The sequence below is a fragment of the Mauremys mutica genome, chromosome 3 (assembly GCF_020497125.1).
Source record: "Mauremys mutica isolate MM-2020 ecotype Southern chromosome 3, ASM2049712v1, whole genome shotgun sequence".
Taxonomy (NCBI): Eukaryota; Metazoa; Chordata; order Testudines; family Geoemydidae; genus Mauremys; species Mauremys mutica.
In genome coordinates this window covers 38,623,758-38,637,283 of record NC_059074.1, presented here as the reverse complement: position 1 = coordinate 38,637,283, position 13,526 = coordinate 38,623,758, and the positions used below count along the sequence as shown (strand labels likewise).

The 13,526-nt window shown below is 40.3% G+C and overlaps 1 protein-coding gene across 1 annotated transcript in view; it reads left to right on the top strand.

Moving 5' to 3' along the window:
• The window catches only part of SNTG2 (syntrophin gamma 2), a 475,088-nt gene that overhangs the window by 404,178 nt on the left and 57,384 nt on the right, over nt 1-13,526 (top strand). Inside the window, exons 13-14 of the mRNA XM_045008823.1 lie at nt 1,047-1,118; nt 9,488-9,697. Of these exons, the coding sequence (XP_044864758.1) occupies nt 1,047-1,118; nt 9,488-9,697 (282 nt within the window). The remainder of the gene's footprint in view (nt 1-1,046; nt 1,119-9,487; nt 9,698-13,526) is intronic.

The following is a 13,526-nucleotide window of genomic DNA, read 5'->3' as shown; positions in this document are numbered from 1 at the left end:
TTAAAGGTTCTTACTTTTGCCGCCTTCTACATGGACTAGAGGCTTGCTCTCTTTTAAAAAATGAGAGCAGGGGTTCTCATGTAATCACCTGAGTCCCGGAGTTGGGGCTTAACCCCCTTCCCCTCCAGTCCAAATATCACTGCAAGTTGGCAATTTTTTCTGTCTTACAGTGTCAGCAGAACACAGGGTCAAAACCAAAAGACAAAGAACTCTACCTCCGTTTATGTTACTATTACCAAGGGCTTGTCTACATGGCCTGGCAGTGTGGACTATGGGGGTGTGAATTGCAGCATGCTCTGAAGTACAAACTAAAAGGTATCTAGGTCATGAACACATAGTCCTTTTTGAAACAGGATTACGCTAACATGAGCATGGTACCTTTTACCTTGTGATAGCTGGGTCTACATGGGGCAGTTCCAATGGAACACTTTAGTATGTGCTTCAATTCACACTCCCAAATTCTGCATTGCAGGGCCATGTAATCAAGCCATAAGAAACAATTACATGACTGGATTTCCTTTCAGTTATATCTATTATAAAAACATAGTTCCTTTCAATTTCTAATATGAAAATTAAGACCCTGATTCAGTAACTTACTTAAGTACACGCCTGTTTGTAAGAACTTAACTGGTTCCATTGATGTCAGTGAGATTTACTCATGGTAGACCTGTACCTTGATGAATCAGGGCCTGAGACAGTTATTTGGCTAAGCATGCTATAAAATAAACAATTTACCTTACAACAGAGGTTGTTAAGGGGTTTCCTTCATGCTAAAGTAAGAATACAACAAATCATTACAATTAACACATTTTAATTGTAAGAATACTGTGAATACTGCACTAATGAAAGCAGGATGTTATTAGGAGCACTTTCCTTAATATCGGATATTAGGTTAATACACTAATTGAAACTGGTTGGCATTTGATTAAACCATCCAGCATAACAATCATTAATGAAATCTCTTTAAATGTTTTAAATCCTTGCCATAAAAGAAAAACGTCCTTTTAATGGTGTGGTGTTTTTGTTTTTTGTTTTTGGTATTACAGGTAAGCATACTAGACTGGGTACGAGCTGAAAAAATCTATCACCTCTGTGAGGTTCTATTTAAAGTTCACAAGGTAGGTCTTCTGAGAATTACAGACTATATCATTTAACCAAGGTATCTTACAATTTCCTAACATTTAACAATATAAATGATAGACTCAGATCAATTTGATTTATCTATTGCTATAAAACTAGTTCTTAATCTGTAACTATTTCCTGCATAAATATTAGATAATTTAGAATTTGGATCACATCTGTAGTGAGCACATTTCTAAAATATTTTCAGTCTGAAGAAATATTAATATGAGTTCCTGCCATATAAACAATGAATAAAACCACTATCCACAATGAAGCCTGTATCTTATAATATTTTAGTAGGGGGGAACCATTTTATGGGCCATTTTTTAAAAAGAAATATGTACCTCTAATTAAAACAGTGATGTTAACATGTGGTTTAGAATGTTTTATGTATAATCTAATCTGACTGTATTTTGGGTGTTATTTGTTTAGCAATGAATTTAAAATTCAGTTCATTACTACAGATTAGTGATACATTAGATTACAAGTAATAAACAGTCATTATAATTCAGAATGTAGTCCTATATTTACAAGGAGCAATGCTGTTCATTCCTCTGTTATGTAACTTCTCTTTTTTAATATTATTTAGTTTTGTACGAGGCAAAGTATCTATGGGTTGTTGCGTTTTTATAAAACAATAATTAACTTTTAAATGTTTTCCACCTTTAAAAACTTGTTTTAAATGAGGAGTTGGATGCATTAGGAATGGCTGGGTAGGCAGACAGATGTTATCCTTTACGGTCCAAAGAGAGATCACTGGTGTCCAGTATGTGGCCCTCCAACTCGACTGTGTTAAGAAGAGAATTTATATCTGATTATATGTTGAATACGTGTTCTCTGAGCCATATCCTGTGGTTTTTAAATAGAAGTCTCTGAATCAGTCAATACAGGGAGGTAAACAGAGGCATCTTTTCCCCTGCAGCCCCTGGAGCAGCTCTTATGTGAGCTGTATGTGCTCTGAGCAGCTTCTCGGCATTTCCCCAATCCACCATATGCTGTTGCTTCATTGTCTGTTTACCTGCTGGGGGCAAATCCCTATGCACAGGGGGAATCAGATTAGGAGCTCAACTAACTCTGCCTAGTGTAGTGCAGTGCCTAGCAAACGATGTCTCCTCCTCCCTATACAGTCACCCAGGAAGCCTAGGAGAGGGGAAAATTCAGATAATCTGAGATCCAACAACCATTTTATCTGTCCCAGGCCAGTTTAGAGCATCATGGAGACTGGTCTAATTTGTACCAGCAGGCTTTATCTCCAACAGCCCATGTGATAGCTGGGGCTCACCAAAGATCATCGCGTTCCTCCCACTTACACTCCCTGTCCAGGATGCTCCACTCCATCACTGATGTGTTTTCTGCACTAGAGGCTGTGGTCAGGGACATATAGCAGCAAGCTTCACTGGTTCTGTGTCCACTGGGGACTGCCTGTGACAGGCATTCCCGGGGTGCAACCTGGAGCTGGGCCCTCTGGCATACCAATCACACTGTGAGGCTGGGTTAAGCTGCAATCCTCTCCAGGTCTTGCACTATGAACCAACAATAGAGTGGATTCCGCCACTTCCCCCCAGCTCCCCAACCTAGGACCCCAGAGCTGTACCATCTTGCCCTGATCAAAAGCCTGACCAGTGTAAGTGTATTTACCAATCTGCCCCTCCCTCAGTGTGGGGAGGACAATCCACCAGCCCTGGTTCTTGAGCAGATTTCCCTTTGCATATCAAACAAAACACTGTTTTAAGTAAAAAATATAAAACAGATTTATTAACTATAGAAAGATAGATTTTAAGTAATTGTAAGTAATAGCATACAGATCAAAGTTGGTTACCTAAGAAATAAAACAAAATCACAATCTAAGTTCTGTACAATAGACAGGATTTGAATCAAGCAGTGTTTCACTCTGATGGTACAAACAGTCCACCGATCTTTCATACACAGGCTCAAAATCCCATCAACCTGGAACCATCTCCTCAGTCCAGTCTTTGTTCCTGAGCTGTTTTCAGCTGTTCGGTTATTGGGGGGGGCGGCGGAGGGGGGAGTGAGGTCAAGTGATGATGTTGCTTCCCCCTTTTATAGCTTCTGCCAGGCGGAGGGAACTTCATTGTTCCAAGTAAAGTCCCCAGCACAGTTAGTGGAAAAGTACAGGCACATGATGGAATCCAGTGTCACATGAGCTGGTCACATGCCCTTGCATGGTTCGATGAATCATAGCAGGGGCCATTACGCATATACTGGCTAGAATGTTCACAGGCATCACAGTGGGGTGTCAACTCCAAGCCCCACTGCTCTGAAGTGTTCTGCTGATGCCACCCCTACTGAGTACTCTGTGTATCACCAAAGGCAAGGAGTGCTGGAGTCCAAGCCCACCTACCCAAGCAAATACTCTCTAACCTTGTCTGTTGAACATGGAAAGAGAAGAGCTGCTGCCACTCTTGGTAGGAGGGAGAACCCCATGCTGCTGCCCTAGCCTCAGTGGAAAGGGAGGAGGGGTTTCATGTCACTGTCACTCCAAGTAGTGAGCAAGGCAACAATTCGGGAGTGGGGTTGGGTGGGGCCTTCAGAAGCACAGCCATGTGGAGGTATGTCTAGGGCCCTGTATTGCCTTAATGCAAACCCGTCTCAAGGGTGGCTGGCTTTTGCTGCCTTTGCACCATCTAAACAGCACAAAGGTAGCAAAATAGGGCAGAGAATCTGCCCCAAAATATTGATTCTGTCTCCTTGTCCTCTTCTGAAACATGTTCAGGGTAAAATGATTGGATGGTTCTGGCTAAAATGATTGGATGCTTCTGATGTACTGCATACAGATGTGGTCTCTTCATCTCAAAAAAGATATACTGGCATTAGAAAAAGTTCAGAGAAGGGCAACTAAAATGATTAGGGGTTTGGAACAGGTCCCATATGAGGAGAGATTAAAGAGGCTAGGACTTTTCAGCTTGGAAAAGAGGAAAAAATCATGAGTGCTGTGGAGAAAGTGAATAAGGAAAAGTTATTTACTTGTTTCCCTAATATAAGAACGAAGGGCCACCAAATGGAATTAATGGGCAGCAGGGAATGGTGTCCCTAGCCTCTGTTTGTCAGAGGGTGGAGATGGATGGCAGGAGAGAGATCACTTGATCATTACCTGTTAAGTTCACTCCCTTGGAGGCACCTGGCATTGGCCACTGTCGGTAGACAGGATACTGGGCTGGATGGACCTTTGGTCTGACCCAGTACGGCCATTTTTAATGTTCTTATGTAGATACTCCTGGTGCCTTTTAAAAAGAGGTGTTTTCTTTCTCATCAGAATATTACCATTGCTGATTTGATGCTCAGTCCTTCCTTTACTATTCTGGCAAGGTTAATTTCAAGGACGATCCATCCTTACAACAAATTCTATGGTTGCTTTTTCATTAAGAAAAAAAAAAGTGGGAAACAAACTACCTTAGACTTGACTCTTAATGTTCTTGACATTTTAATAAATGAATGCTTAATTGTCAGTCTTGGTGAATACATTAGCTAAAACACAAAAGCTCAACTGCAACACTTTAACCTCCTTTCTGTTGACACTTCAGTATAAATGATAATGATAGAAATTTAGAGTAAATCAATTAAAATGGAAAAAACCTTAATTTCTGGAAGAGATTAAAGTTTCTCCATTACAGCCTCTAAGACCCAGACTGCACTAGAGAAGCTACTATGTTAAGAAAGATTTTTTTTAAAGATTTCAGAAGCCAGTTGTAACTAGCACAGATGTGCTGTTGTTGCAGGTAGAAAGTAAGTTAGTAAATAGTTTTTAAAGACCATTCTCAAGACTAGATATATTGGATGCTTGCCTAACTTTAAATGTCCTCTCTAAACACAGAAGATAAATGTGCCTTTGGAGATTATTTTTGTACAGAGTATGGAGGATTCTGTGTATATTTTAGTGTGTACAGGTGTGGTGTCATTCATTACATACATTTACATGCACACAGTTATATCACTTATGTAGTGGTGATAACCAGACATTTAAATGAAATAATGTGATTTATTTAATTTAACCCACATATTTATCTTTCCTGCACTTTTCCTATTACTAAAAAATCATACCACTGAGTATCAGCATCAAACAGACATTGATTAAAATTCAACCCACTCTGAAAATCATAGAATTATTAAAAAAGTAGGCTGGAAGGGACCTCAAGAGGTCATTCATTTCATCCTCCTACACTGGAGGCAGGATTTAGTAAACCTAGACCATCCCTAATAGGTGTTTTTCTAATATGTTAAAAACCTCCAATGATGGGATTCCACAATCTCGTAGGTAAACTATTCCAGTGCTTAAATATCCTCCTAGTTAGAAAGTTTTTTGCTAATATCCAACCTAAATCTCCCTTGCTGCATGCTAAGCTGATTACGTCTCATCCTGTCCTCAATGGATGTGAAGAACAATTGATCACCATCTTCATTATAACAACGCTTAATATATTTGAAGACTGTTATCAGCTTCCATCTCAGCCTTCTCTTTTCTAAACCAAATGTTTCCTCCTATCCCAAAAATGTACAATTCCCCCGCACACCCCCCCCCCGAAAAAAATAAAACTTACACTAGCCAAAGGCCCAGGACAGACAATATTCAGTCCTGCAGCAGTTAGAACTTTAACACCCAATATCTCATGACTCTGCAGAGCTACAAACAGGAAGCCAAACCCTCAGGCACAGAAGGAGAAGACAGGCGTATTTCTTCTCTACTCCTCTCCCTCTCCCCCAAATTTCCCAATCCTGAGGAGCAGCTGGAGGTCAGTTTCAACAGCCTCAGGACTCTGTTTCAATAGCTAGAATGGCCCTATGGGATGTTCTGCTCACAGAATCACTGGAGCTCTGGTCATGCCTCTGACATAGCCTCCAGAATGTCCACTACTCCAGGGGTTGGCAGCAGCAGGCAACACAGAGTTAACTTATGCCAGTCTTATGCTAGCTAAGCAGCAAAGAATCCTGTGGCACTTTATAGACTAACGGATGTTTTGCAGCATGAGCTTTCGTGGGTGAATACCCACTTCTTCGGATGCACTTGCATCCGAAGAAGTGGGTATTCACCGACGAAAGCTCATGCTGCAAAACGTCCGTTAGTCTATAAAGTGCCACAGGATTCTTTGCTGCTTTTACAGATCCAGACTAACACGGCTACCCCTCTGATACTTATGCTAGCTAGTGATTCTGCAATGCAAGGGAAATTCCCATCTGCCCTATTAAGGACAGCTGTCTATTCTTTTGGGACCATAAGAAAAGTACATAGAGGATGGAGTACAGTGCTCTTTAATATTGAAAAGGGGCAACTCCCGGTGTCCTCTGAGACACACAGCATTTGTTTCTATAACTGGAAGGTCCTGAGATTCCAGACTTTAAAGCTTACATTTTTATGTATACTGATGCTATTTTAGGATATTTTGAAGTCTGATCCCAATTATGGTGTGTGTGGATATGGGTGTGGGTGTGTGTGTTGAAGTCTGAGCCAAGTTAGTTTTTTTTCCCCACCCGTATATTGCAATTCCACTAACTCGTGTAGAGAGGTATCCTGATTTTCACTAGTGTCCTTTAAACTCAAATCTTGCCTTCTTGTTTTAATGTGTCTCTCCCTTTGAATTCTGTACAGTTACTCATAACAAATAAAGCTACCATTACGTGTGAGGGAATGCAAGTAGTAATAGTCCTGATAAAAAAAAATCTCTAAAATATTTATAAAATAGATTTTCTGTAAAATAGGAGAGATGTGAAATGGGATGTGGTTATTTCCATTTTGGGACTGCCCCCTGGCCAAAACTTGCTGGAACTTGGATATTCTTCTCCACCCTAACCTGCAATCTTGGAGGGAGGTGCAATGGGAATAAAAAATATATATATTTCAGCCAAGAAAAATGTGATCCTGACTTCAGACACCTGTCTACTCTTCCCATCTTCCATGTCATCAAACAGAAATAAAGAAATAGTTGAGAAATCAAGAGCATTAATATATTCTGAAAATGTTAAAGAAAATTTTAAAAAATGCCATTTGGGGATTTACTTATAGAAAGTCCTTACGTATTTTTTTTTAAATGAAGATGGGCATTAATAGTAGCCTTCAAACCCAGTTTTGCTTTTCTCTGTATATTTATCAAACAATAACCAACTGAAGTATTTGGAAACTTCCTATAATGAAGTATTTTAGTTCACTAAAATCTTCATTGTAAAGGAGATCCTGTTCTTCCCTGGTTTGATTGCAGAGTATCTCTTCACTCCATCCAGTTTCAGAACAGCGCTTGCTGCTCTGGAGGATCTCTGCCACACCATATTGTGATTTCTAGCATTAGCCCATGATAAATTGCTGCATTCCTGTAAGCTTAGCAGAGTGAAACCCAATTATAGTGGAAAGAAACCTTATATAATAAGTAGTGAGTGTAAGTCAGCTGAAATGCATTTTAGTAATTCAGGAATTTCTCTCCATTTCACTGTAAACATAGGTGTCTATATAGCTGAGTTCATTATAAGCAAATTCTGTTGTATATCACCTCTGAGTTCTACATGATTGGACTTAGATTGCAAAATGAAAGAAACTCATTTGATTTGTCTGTTTTTATTTTTAGGCATTTCTATTTTTCACATCAGGGTGCAGCGTCTGCAAGGCATAGTTTAAGTAAGATAGAGTTCATTTAAGTTCCAAAAAGTACTTTCATTTGTAGAGAGCTGTTTGTTGTTAGATGGTTGTGGGGGTTTTTTGTTTTTTGTTTTTTCAATTTGTTTTACTTTTAAAACTTTTTAAAATTGTAAATATACAAAATTTCTGTAACAGATAAATTGCATCAATTGGTGTATAGATTAACTATGTGACCTAAAATAAGAATATAATTAGCTTAAATGTATCCCTGTTAAAACTCCACTAACTTCAACGGATTTATATCAGGTAATTATTTTCAAATCTGACTATTAGCTTAGAGGAATGTTACTATAAAGACATTTGAACAAAACATTGTATTAAGAACATGCAAAGTAAGCTCATAAATAAAATATTTTAATCAGGTGCTTCAACCTAAAGTCCTCATTGTCTGATTTAGTCAATCGGGTGGGTTCATGTATTTGAAAGAATCATTTTTTATCTGCTATGCTCAAATTCTTGGCAACAGGAATTGAACTTGAGTCTTTTGGTGCTTGATACAGGAGCTTGTGCTTCCTGAGATAAAATAGCCCCTCTCTTTGCAAGCTCATAAATTCCTAGTTGGCCTAGCCACCACTAGAGGGGGACAGAGTGCCACACCAAGCAGGCATGCCTTACATACTGTGCTCTCCATTGCCAGGGAAGTGCATTGGGCTTCAGAGGCTTCCCCCTTCAGTTCCCTCTGTGGGCCACCGTGTGTCATGTTGATACTCCAGCTGGGTTGCCAGCAGCAGCAAATAAACCTGGGACCTCTGAATCTTAATGCATGAGCACTATTGTCTGAGCTGAAAGGCCAAGCTCTCTTTGACATGGCTGTAGCAGACTCAACAATCTCTAGTTGGTCCAGCCACCACTAGAGGGGGGCAGAGTGCCACACCAAGCAGGCATGGCTTACATATCAAAAATATATTAACATGAGAAGTTTGTTTGTTCACCTTGTTAAGGAAAGCATGAATTCAAATGCACACATATGAAGTAAAAGGAAATATAAATACTGTTCCTTTCTAAGTAGATGCCCGTGAACATCTGAAAAAAATCTTTATTCCCAACACACTGATCATAGGTATCTCTGTCTCTCTCCAGCTTGGAGTCCTCAAGCTTAGATTCACTACATAGGATTCTGGAGCTCTCTTTGAGAAACTCCTCCAGAAATCCAGTGGCAGTCACCAGCTGTCTGTCTGAGCCTTAATTAAAAGCTTTTGATCCACCTTCACATCCTAATTCCAGTATCCATGGTACCGCTCCAGAATACTTGCTTGCACCTTCAGGAAGTTTTATGTCTCTCTCCCCAACCACCTCCTTCCCTCCCACACCTACCTCCACATGAAAATATTAATTCCTTTTAAAATATAACTATTTATTGTATTTAATAACAGATTGCATTGCTTACATTGGTACATTGCAAACTATAGAAATACCTGGATTAGATTAGATGATAGAAAGAGAAATAGAGGTGACCTAGTCTGTTTTGACCTTGTGAATGAGAGGATTTGAGAGCAGTAGCCTTTATGATTCTCATGACACTGCACTGAGAAAGGTAAGTATTAACATAACAGTTTTACAGATAGATAAACTGAGGCACAAAGCAGTTTAAATTGACAGAGAGTCAGTAACAGAACTGAGAACAGACATTCAGATTCAAAGTCACTTGCTGAAGACATAAGACAATGCCGCCTTAATTATTTGTTTAGTACTAGTTGAAATATCACTTACTAAAATGTCTTTCAGCTCTGGCTTGCTGATGATTGCTGGCTACAAGCAAACTTGTATTTAGGTATTCATCAGGACTTTGAGCTTGAAGACCAGAGGCCATATTGTTTCAGTGTCATGGTTGGACATGGCAAGAGTCATTATTTTAACGTAGAGCTTGGCAGTGAGTTGGCGGCATGGGAAAAATCATTTCAAAGAGCAATTTTCTTGGACGTTCAAAGAACAGGGGTAAGTAATACATAACTTAATTACTGCAGCCATTTTATTGCTAAAATAAGTTTAACATATAGAACATTTTAGACATTTTAAAATGTTTTTGTGATTTTTAAAGTTGATTTTCAGAAAGAAATAGGCAGCGAAAAGTACAGAAATGAAAATGACTTACAACTTTTGTACTTTTCAAAATACTGCATACTTCACTGGATCTCCAGTAGAATTATGGAACTATGCAATTTTGCAACTTGTCAAAGCAGCAAAACCAGATATACTACTGAGCCATAACATATTAGGGTGGGGGTAACAGTAATCAAATAGAAGATTATACATGAATAGGCGGAGGAGGGAAGGAGAGGACTGGGGAGGGTGAGGGGGAAAGGGAGAGGAGAGGTTAAATGGAATGGAGGTCTGGCATTCTTTAAACCATCTCAACTTTTTTATATAGAAATATGGTCCAAGTTTCTTCATATTCATATAATTGCTGTCTACAGCAATAACCTATTCTTTCTTTGGCTGCTAACTCAGACATAGTGTAAAAGCAGCAAAGAATCCTGTGGCACCTTATAGACTAACAGACGTTTTGCAGCATGAGCTTTCGTGGGTGAATACCCACTTCGTCGGATGCAAGTAGTGGAAATTTCCAGGGGCAGGTATATATATGCAAGCAAGAAGCAAGCTAGTGGAATACTACTGCTCTATTCTTGGGCATAAGTAGGGCCCTACCAATTTCACGGCTGTGAAAAACACGTCATGGACCATGAAATAAGCCCTTCCCCATGAAATCCAATGTCCACTTGTTACTAGGAGTACCCCAGCAAAGGGGGATCCTAGCTCCAGCAAGTCCTGTCCCTCCCCTGTACAGCTGCTCTGGGTGGGGAGGGAAACCAGACCAGCCCCAGAGCCCTCCTGCAGCTGGAGGAGGCTTGTGGAGTTGGATCTGATCTTCCCTGTGCTGCTGGGTGCGCCTCAGCTGGGGGCTCCTAGCAGCTAGTCCAAGCAGGGCTGGGGCAGCACAAGTACAGTATACCTAGGTACACAATTGCATTAGTTTACCTGTGGAAATTCCATGGAGAGAAAACCCCTCTACATTTCAACTGGTAGATTTGGAGCAGTTCTAATTTTTTCCAATTTAGTTTGTGATCAAATATTGATTCAAATTTTTGAATTAGTGATAAGAGGGCTGGAATTGTTGGTTTGGACTTGGATATAAAATTTATATTTTTAATAATCTTATAGTGAATACACTGAATACAGAAACATGTCTAATAATCATGTAAACATTGATTTATTTATGAGCATGTTCTCTGACTAGCATGTGTTGTGACAGCTCAGGGAACAGATGTTCCAACAAGAATATTATAATCAAGTTACCCTGATTATAATACATGGAAAATCAATACATTGTCCTGTGGATATTCTTTGAAAAAAACTGGTTATGAAACGTCTATTCAGAAGCACTACGTTCATCCTCTTTTTATGCCAAATCTTTTAATTTAGAAAGAGGGCAACTAGCTAGATTCTGCTCTCATAATACACACACGTGTATGTGCTTTGGGAATGACTCTGTTGACATCAGACATGTTATGCCAGTGTAAAATGTTATGAGTAAACCCTGCTGGGGTAAATGAGGGATCTTAAACCTCAAAACTAGGAGCTCCCAGATTGTCACCACTATGTGGATGACAAAATCCATCTCAGCCTGATTCTTTTCTCAGATATAAAGATACATTTCTCTTGAATGGGAGTTACACTTCTGTTCTGAAAGCAGAATTAGTCTCATACTATTCATTTAATTCAGATACTCTCTGGACTCAAAAATCTTGCTAATAGGATATTACCATGTGACAATGCGGTTCTGGCGGGACCCAACTGAGAGTGCCAAATCAGGACCAATTGCTCAAATGGGGCAGTCACAGCCCTAGGCTGGGGTTTTTCCACCTCTAAGGCAAACCAAACCAGCCAGACAAAGAGGACTTCGGTCTTACCCCACTGGCTAACCACAAGTCACACAAGCAATTTCCTTAGACACTCCAGTCTCCCAGTATCACCACCAGTGCACTCGTCCTGGGGATGAATGGTTATGAAAACCAACACCCCAATAAAAGAAAAAGGTTCTCTCGATCCCCAAGGACCAAGCCCCAGACCCAGGTCAATATACACATCAGATCTTACCCACAAATCACGCTGTTGCCAATCCTTTAGAATCTAAAATCTAAAGGTTTATTTACAAAGGGAAAAAGGTAGAGATGAGAGGTAGAATTGGTTAAATGGAATTAATTACATACAGTAATGGCAAAGTTCTTAGTTCAGGCTTGCAGCAGTGATGGAGTAAACTGCAGGTTCAAATCAAGTCTCTGGAGTACATCCCCCGCTGGGATGGGTCATTCAGTCCTTTGTTCAGAGCTTCAGTTTGTAGCAAAGTCCCTCCAGAGGTAAGAAGCAGGATTGAAGACAAGATGGAGATGAGGCATTAGCCTTATATATGCTTTTCCAGGTGCTAGAATCTCTTTGTCCTTACTGTGGAAAATTACAGCAAAATGGAGTCTGGAGTCACATGGGCCAGTCCCTGCATACTTTGCTGAGTCACAAGGCGTGTCTGCCTTCTCTTCATGGGTCAATTGTGTAGCTGATGGTCCTTAATGGGCCATCAAGCAGGCTAGGCAGGGCTAACACCAGCTTGTCTGGGATGTTTCCCAGAAGCACAACATAAGTTTGAAGTACAGACAGTACAGAGCCAATACTTAGAACTTCAACTACAAAATGATACACAGACATACAGACAGCATAATCATAACCAGCAACCCATAACCTGGTTTTAGACACCTTAGATGACCCCCTTTACCTAAGATTTGGTGCCACTACAGGACCTTGGTTGCAAACCATGTTCTATATGGTCCCAGTTTATATCAATAACATCACATACCATTATGTACAATAAGTAAATTAAAAGCTGATCAGCTAGAGCTGTATCCCCAGATGCACTGGACCAGCTCTGGGAGCACATGATGGAGGAGGGACAGAGATGACTTTCCTTCTTCCCCATTCCAAATTCCCAGAGATGCTGGGGAACTGGTTCAGCACCTGGTGCAAATTACCATGGCTAATATAATATGTGCTGGTTTCCTAATGGTGGTACCAGAGCACAGTACACTCCTCTCCATTATTACAAAACACACTATTTCATACCTCCAGCACATTGAAAATACGCTATGCTGTAGGAGACGGTGCTGGGAAAAGGGGACTTCGAAGGGCTAAGGATCTGGCTCCTGAAGTCCAAAAGACGAATTCAGTCCTATAAAAGCTATTGCTTAAGCAAACAAATAAACAAACAACAACAAATCCAGAGGTGTTTCCTCTTCTGAGATGGGCAAACTGGTTGCTTGGGAAAAGATGCTTTCCTCAAAGAATCTCTGAGGCTAGTTATTTTAGATTTTTAAATCTGTACTTCATCATTGTTTTGCCTCTTGGGTTCACTCTGGCATGCAGTTTAGTGATAGATAACTTTTAATGTGATATAACTGGAGGGGACTCATGCCACAACTTGACAATTGTATATACAATATGAATATATAGTGATGGGCTGTGCAAACATACTGGGTCAGAAGGAGTTAAAAGACAGAACTGGTCCCAGGTAGTCCTGCCCCTCCAGCCCTGCAGTGCATGCTCCTACTGGAGAAAGGGTTGAAAAGGGAGTATCCCAGCTCTGAAGAGAGGCAGGAGACTGAGATACCCTGAAGGTTTCTGACAATAGCACCAGTTTAGTCTCCCTGAGAGAATTGGAGTCATATGCTGAGCCCAGTTGGGGCTTATGACCAGAGTCCCAAGGGGAACCAACTGAAGT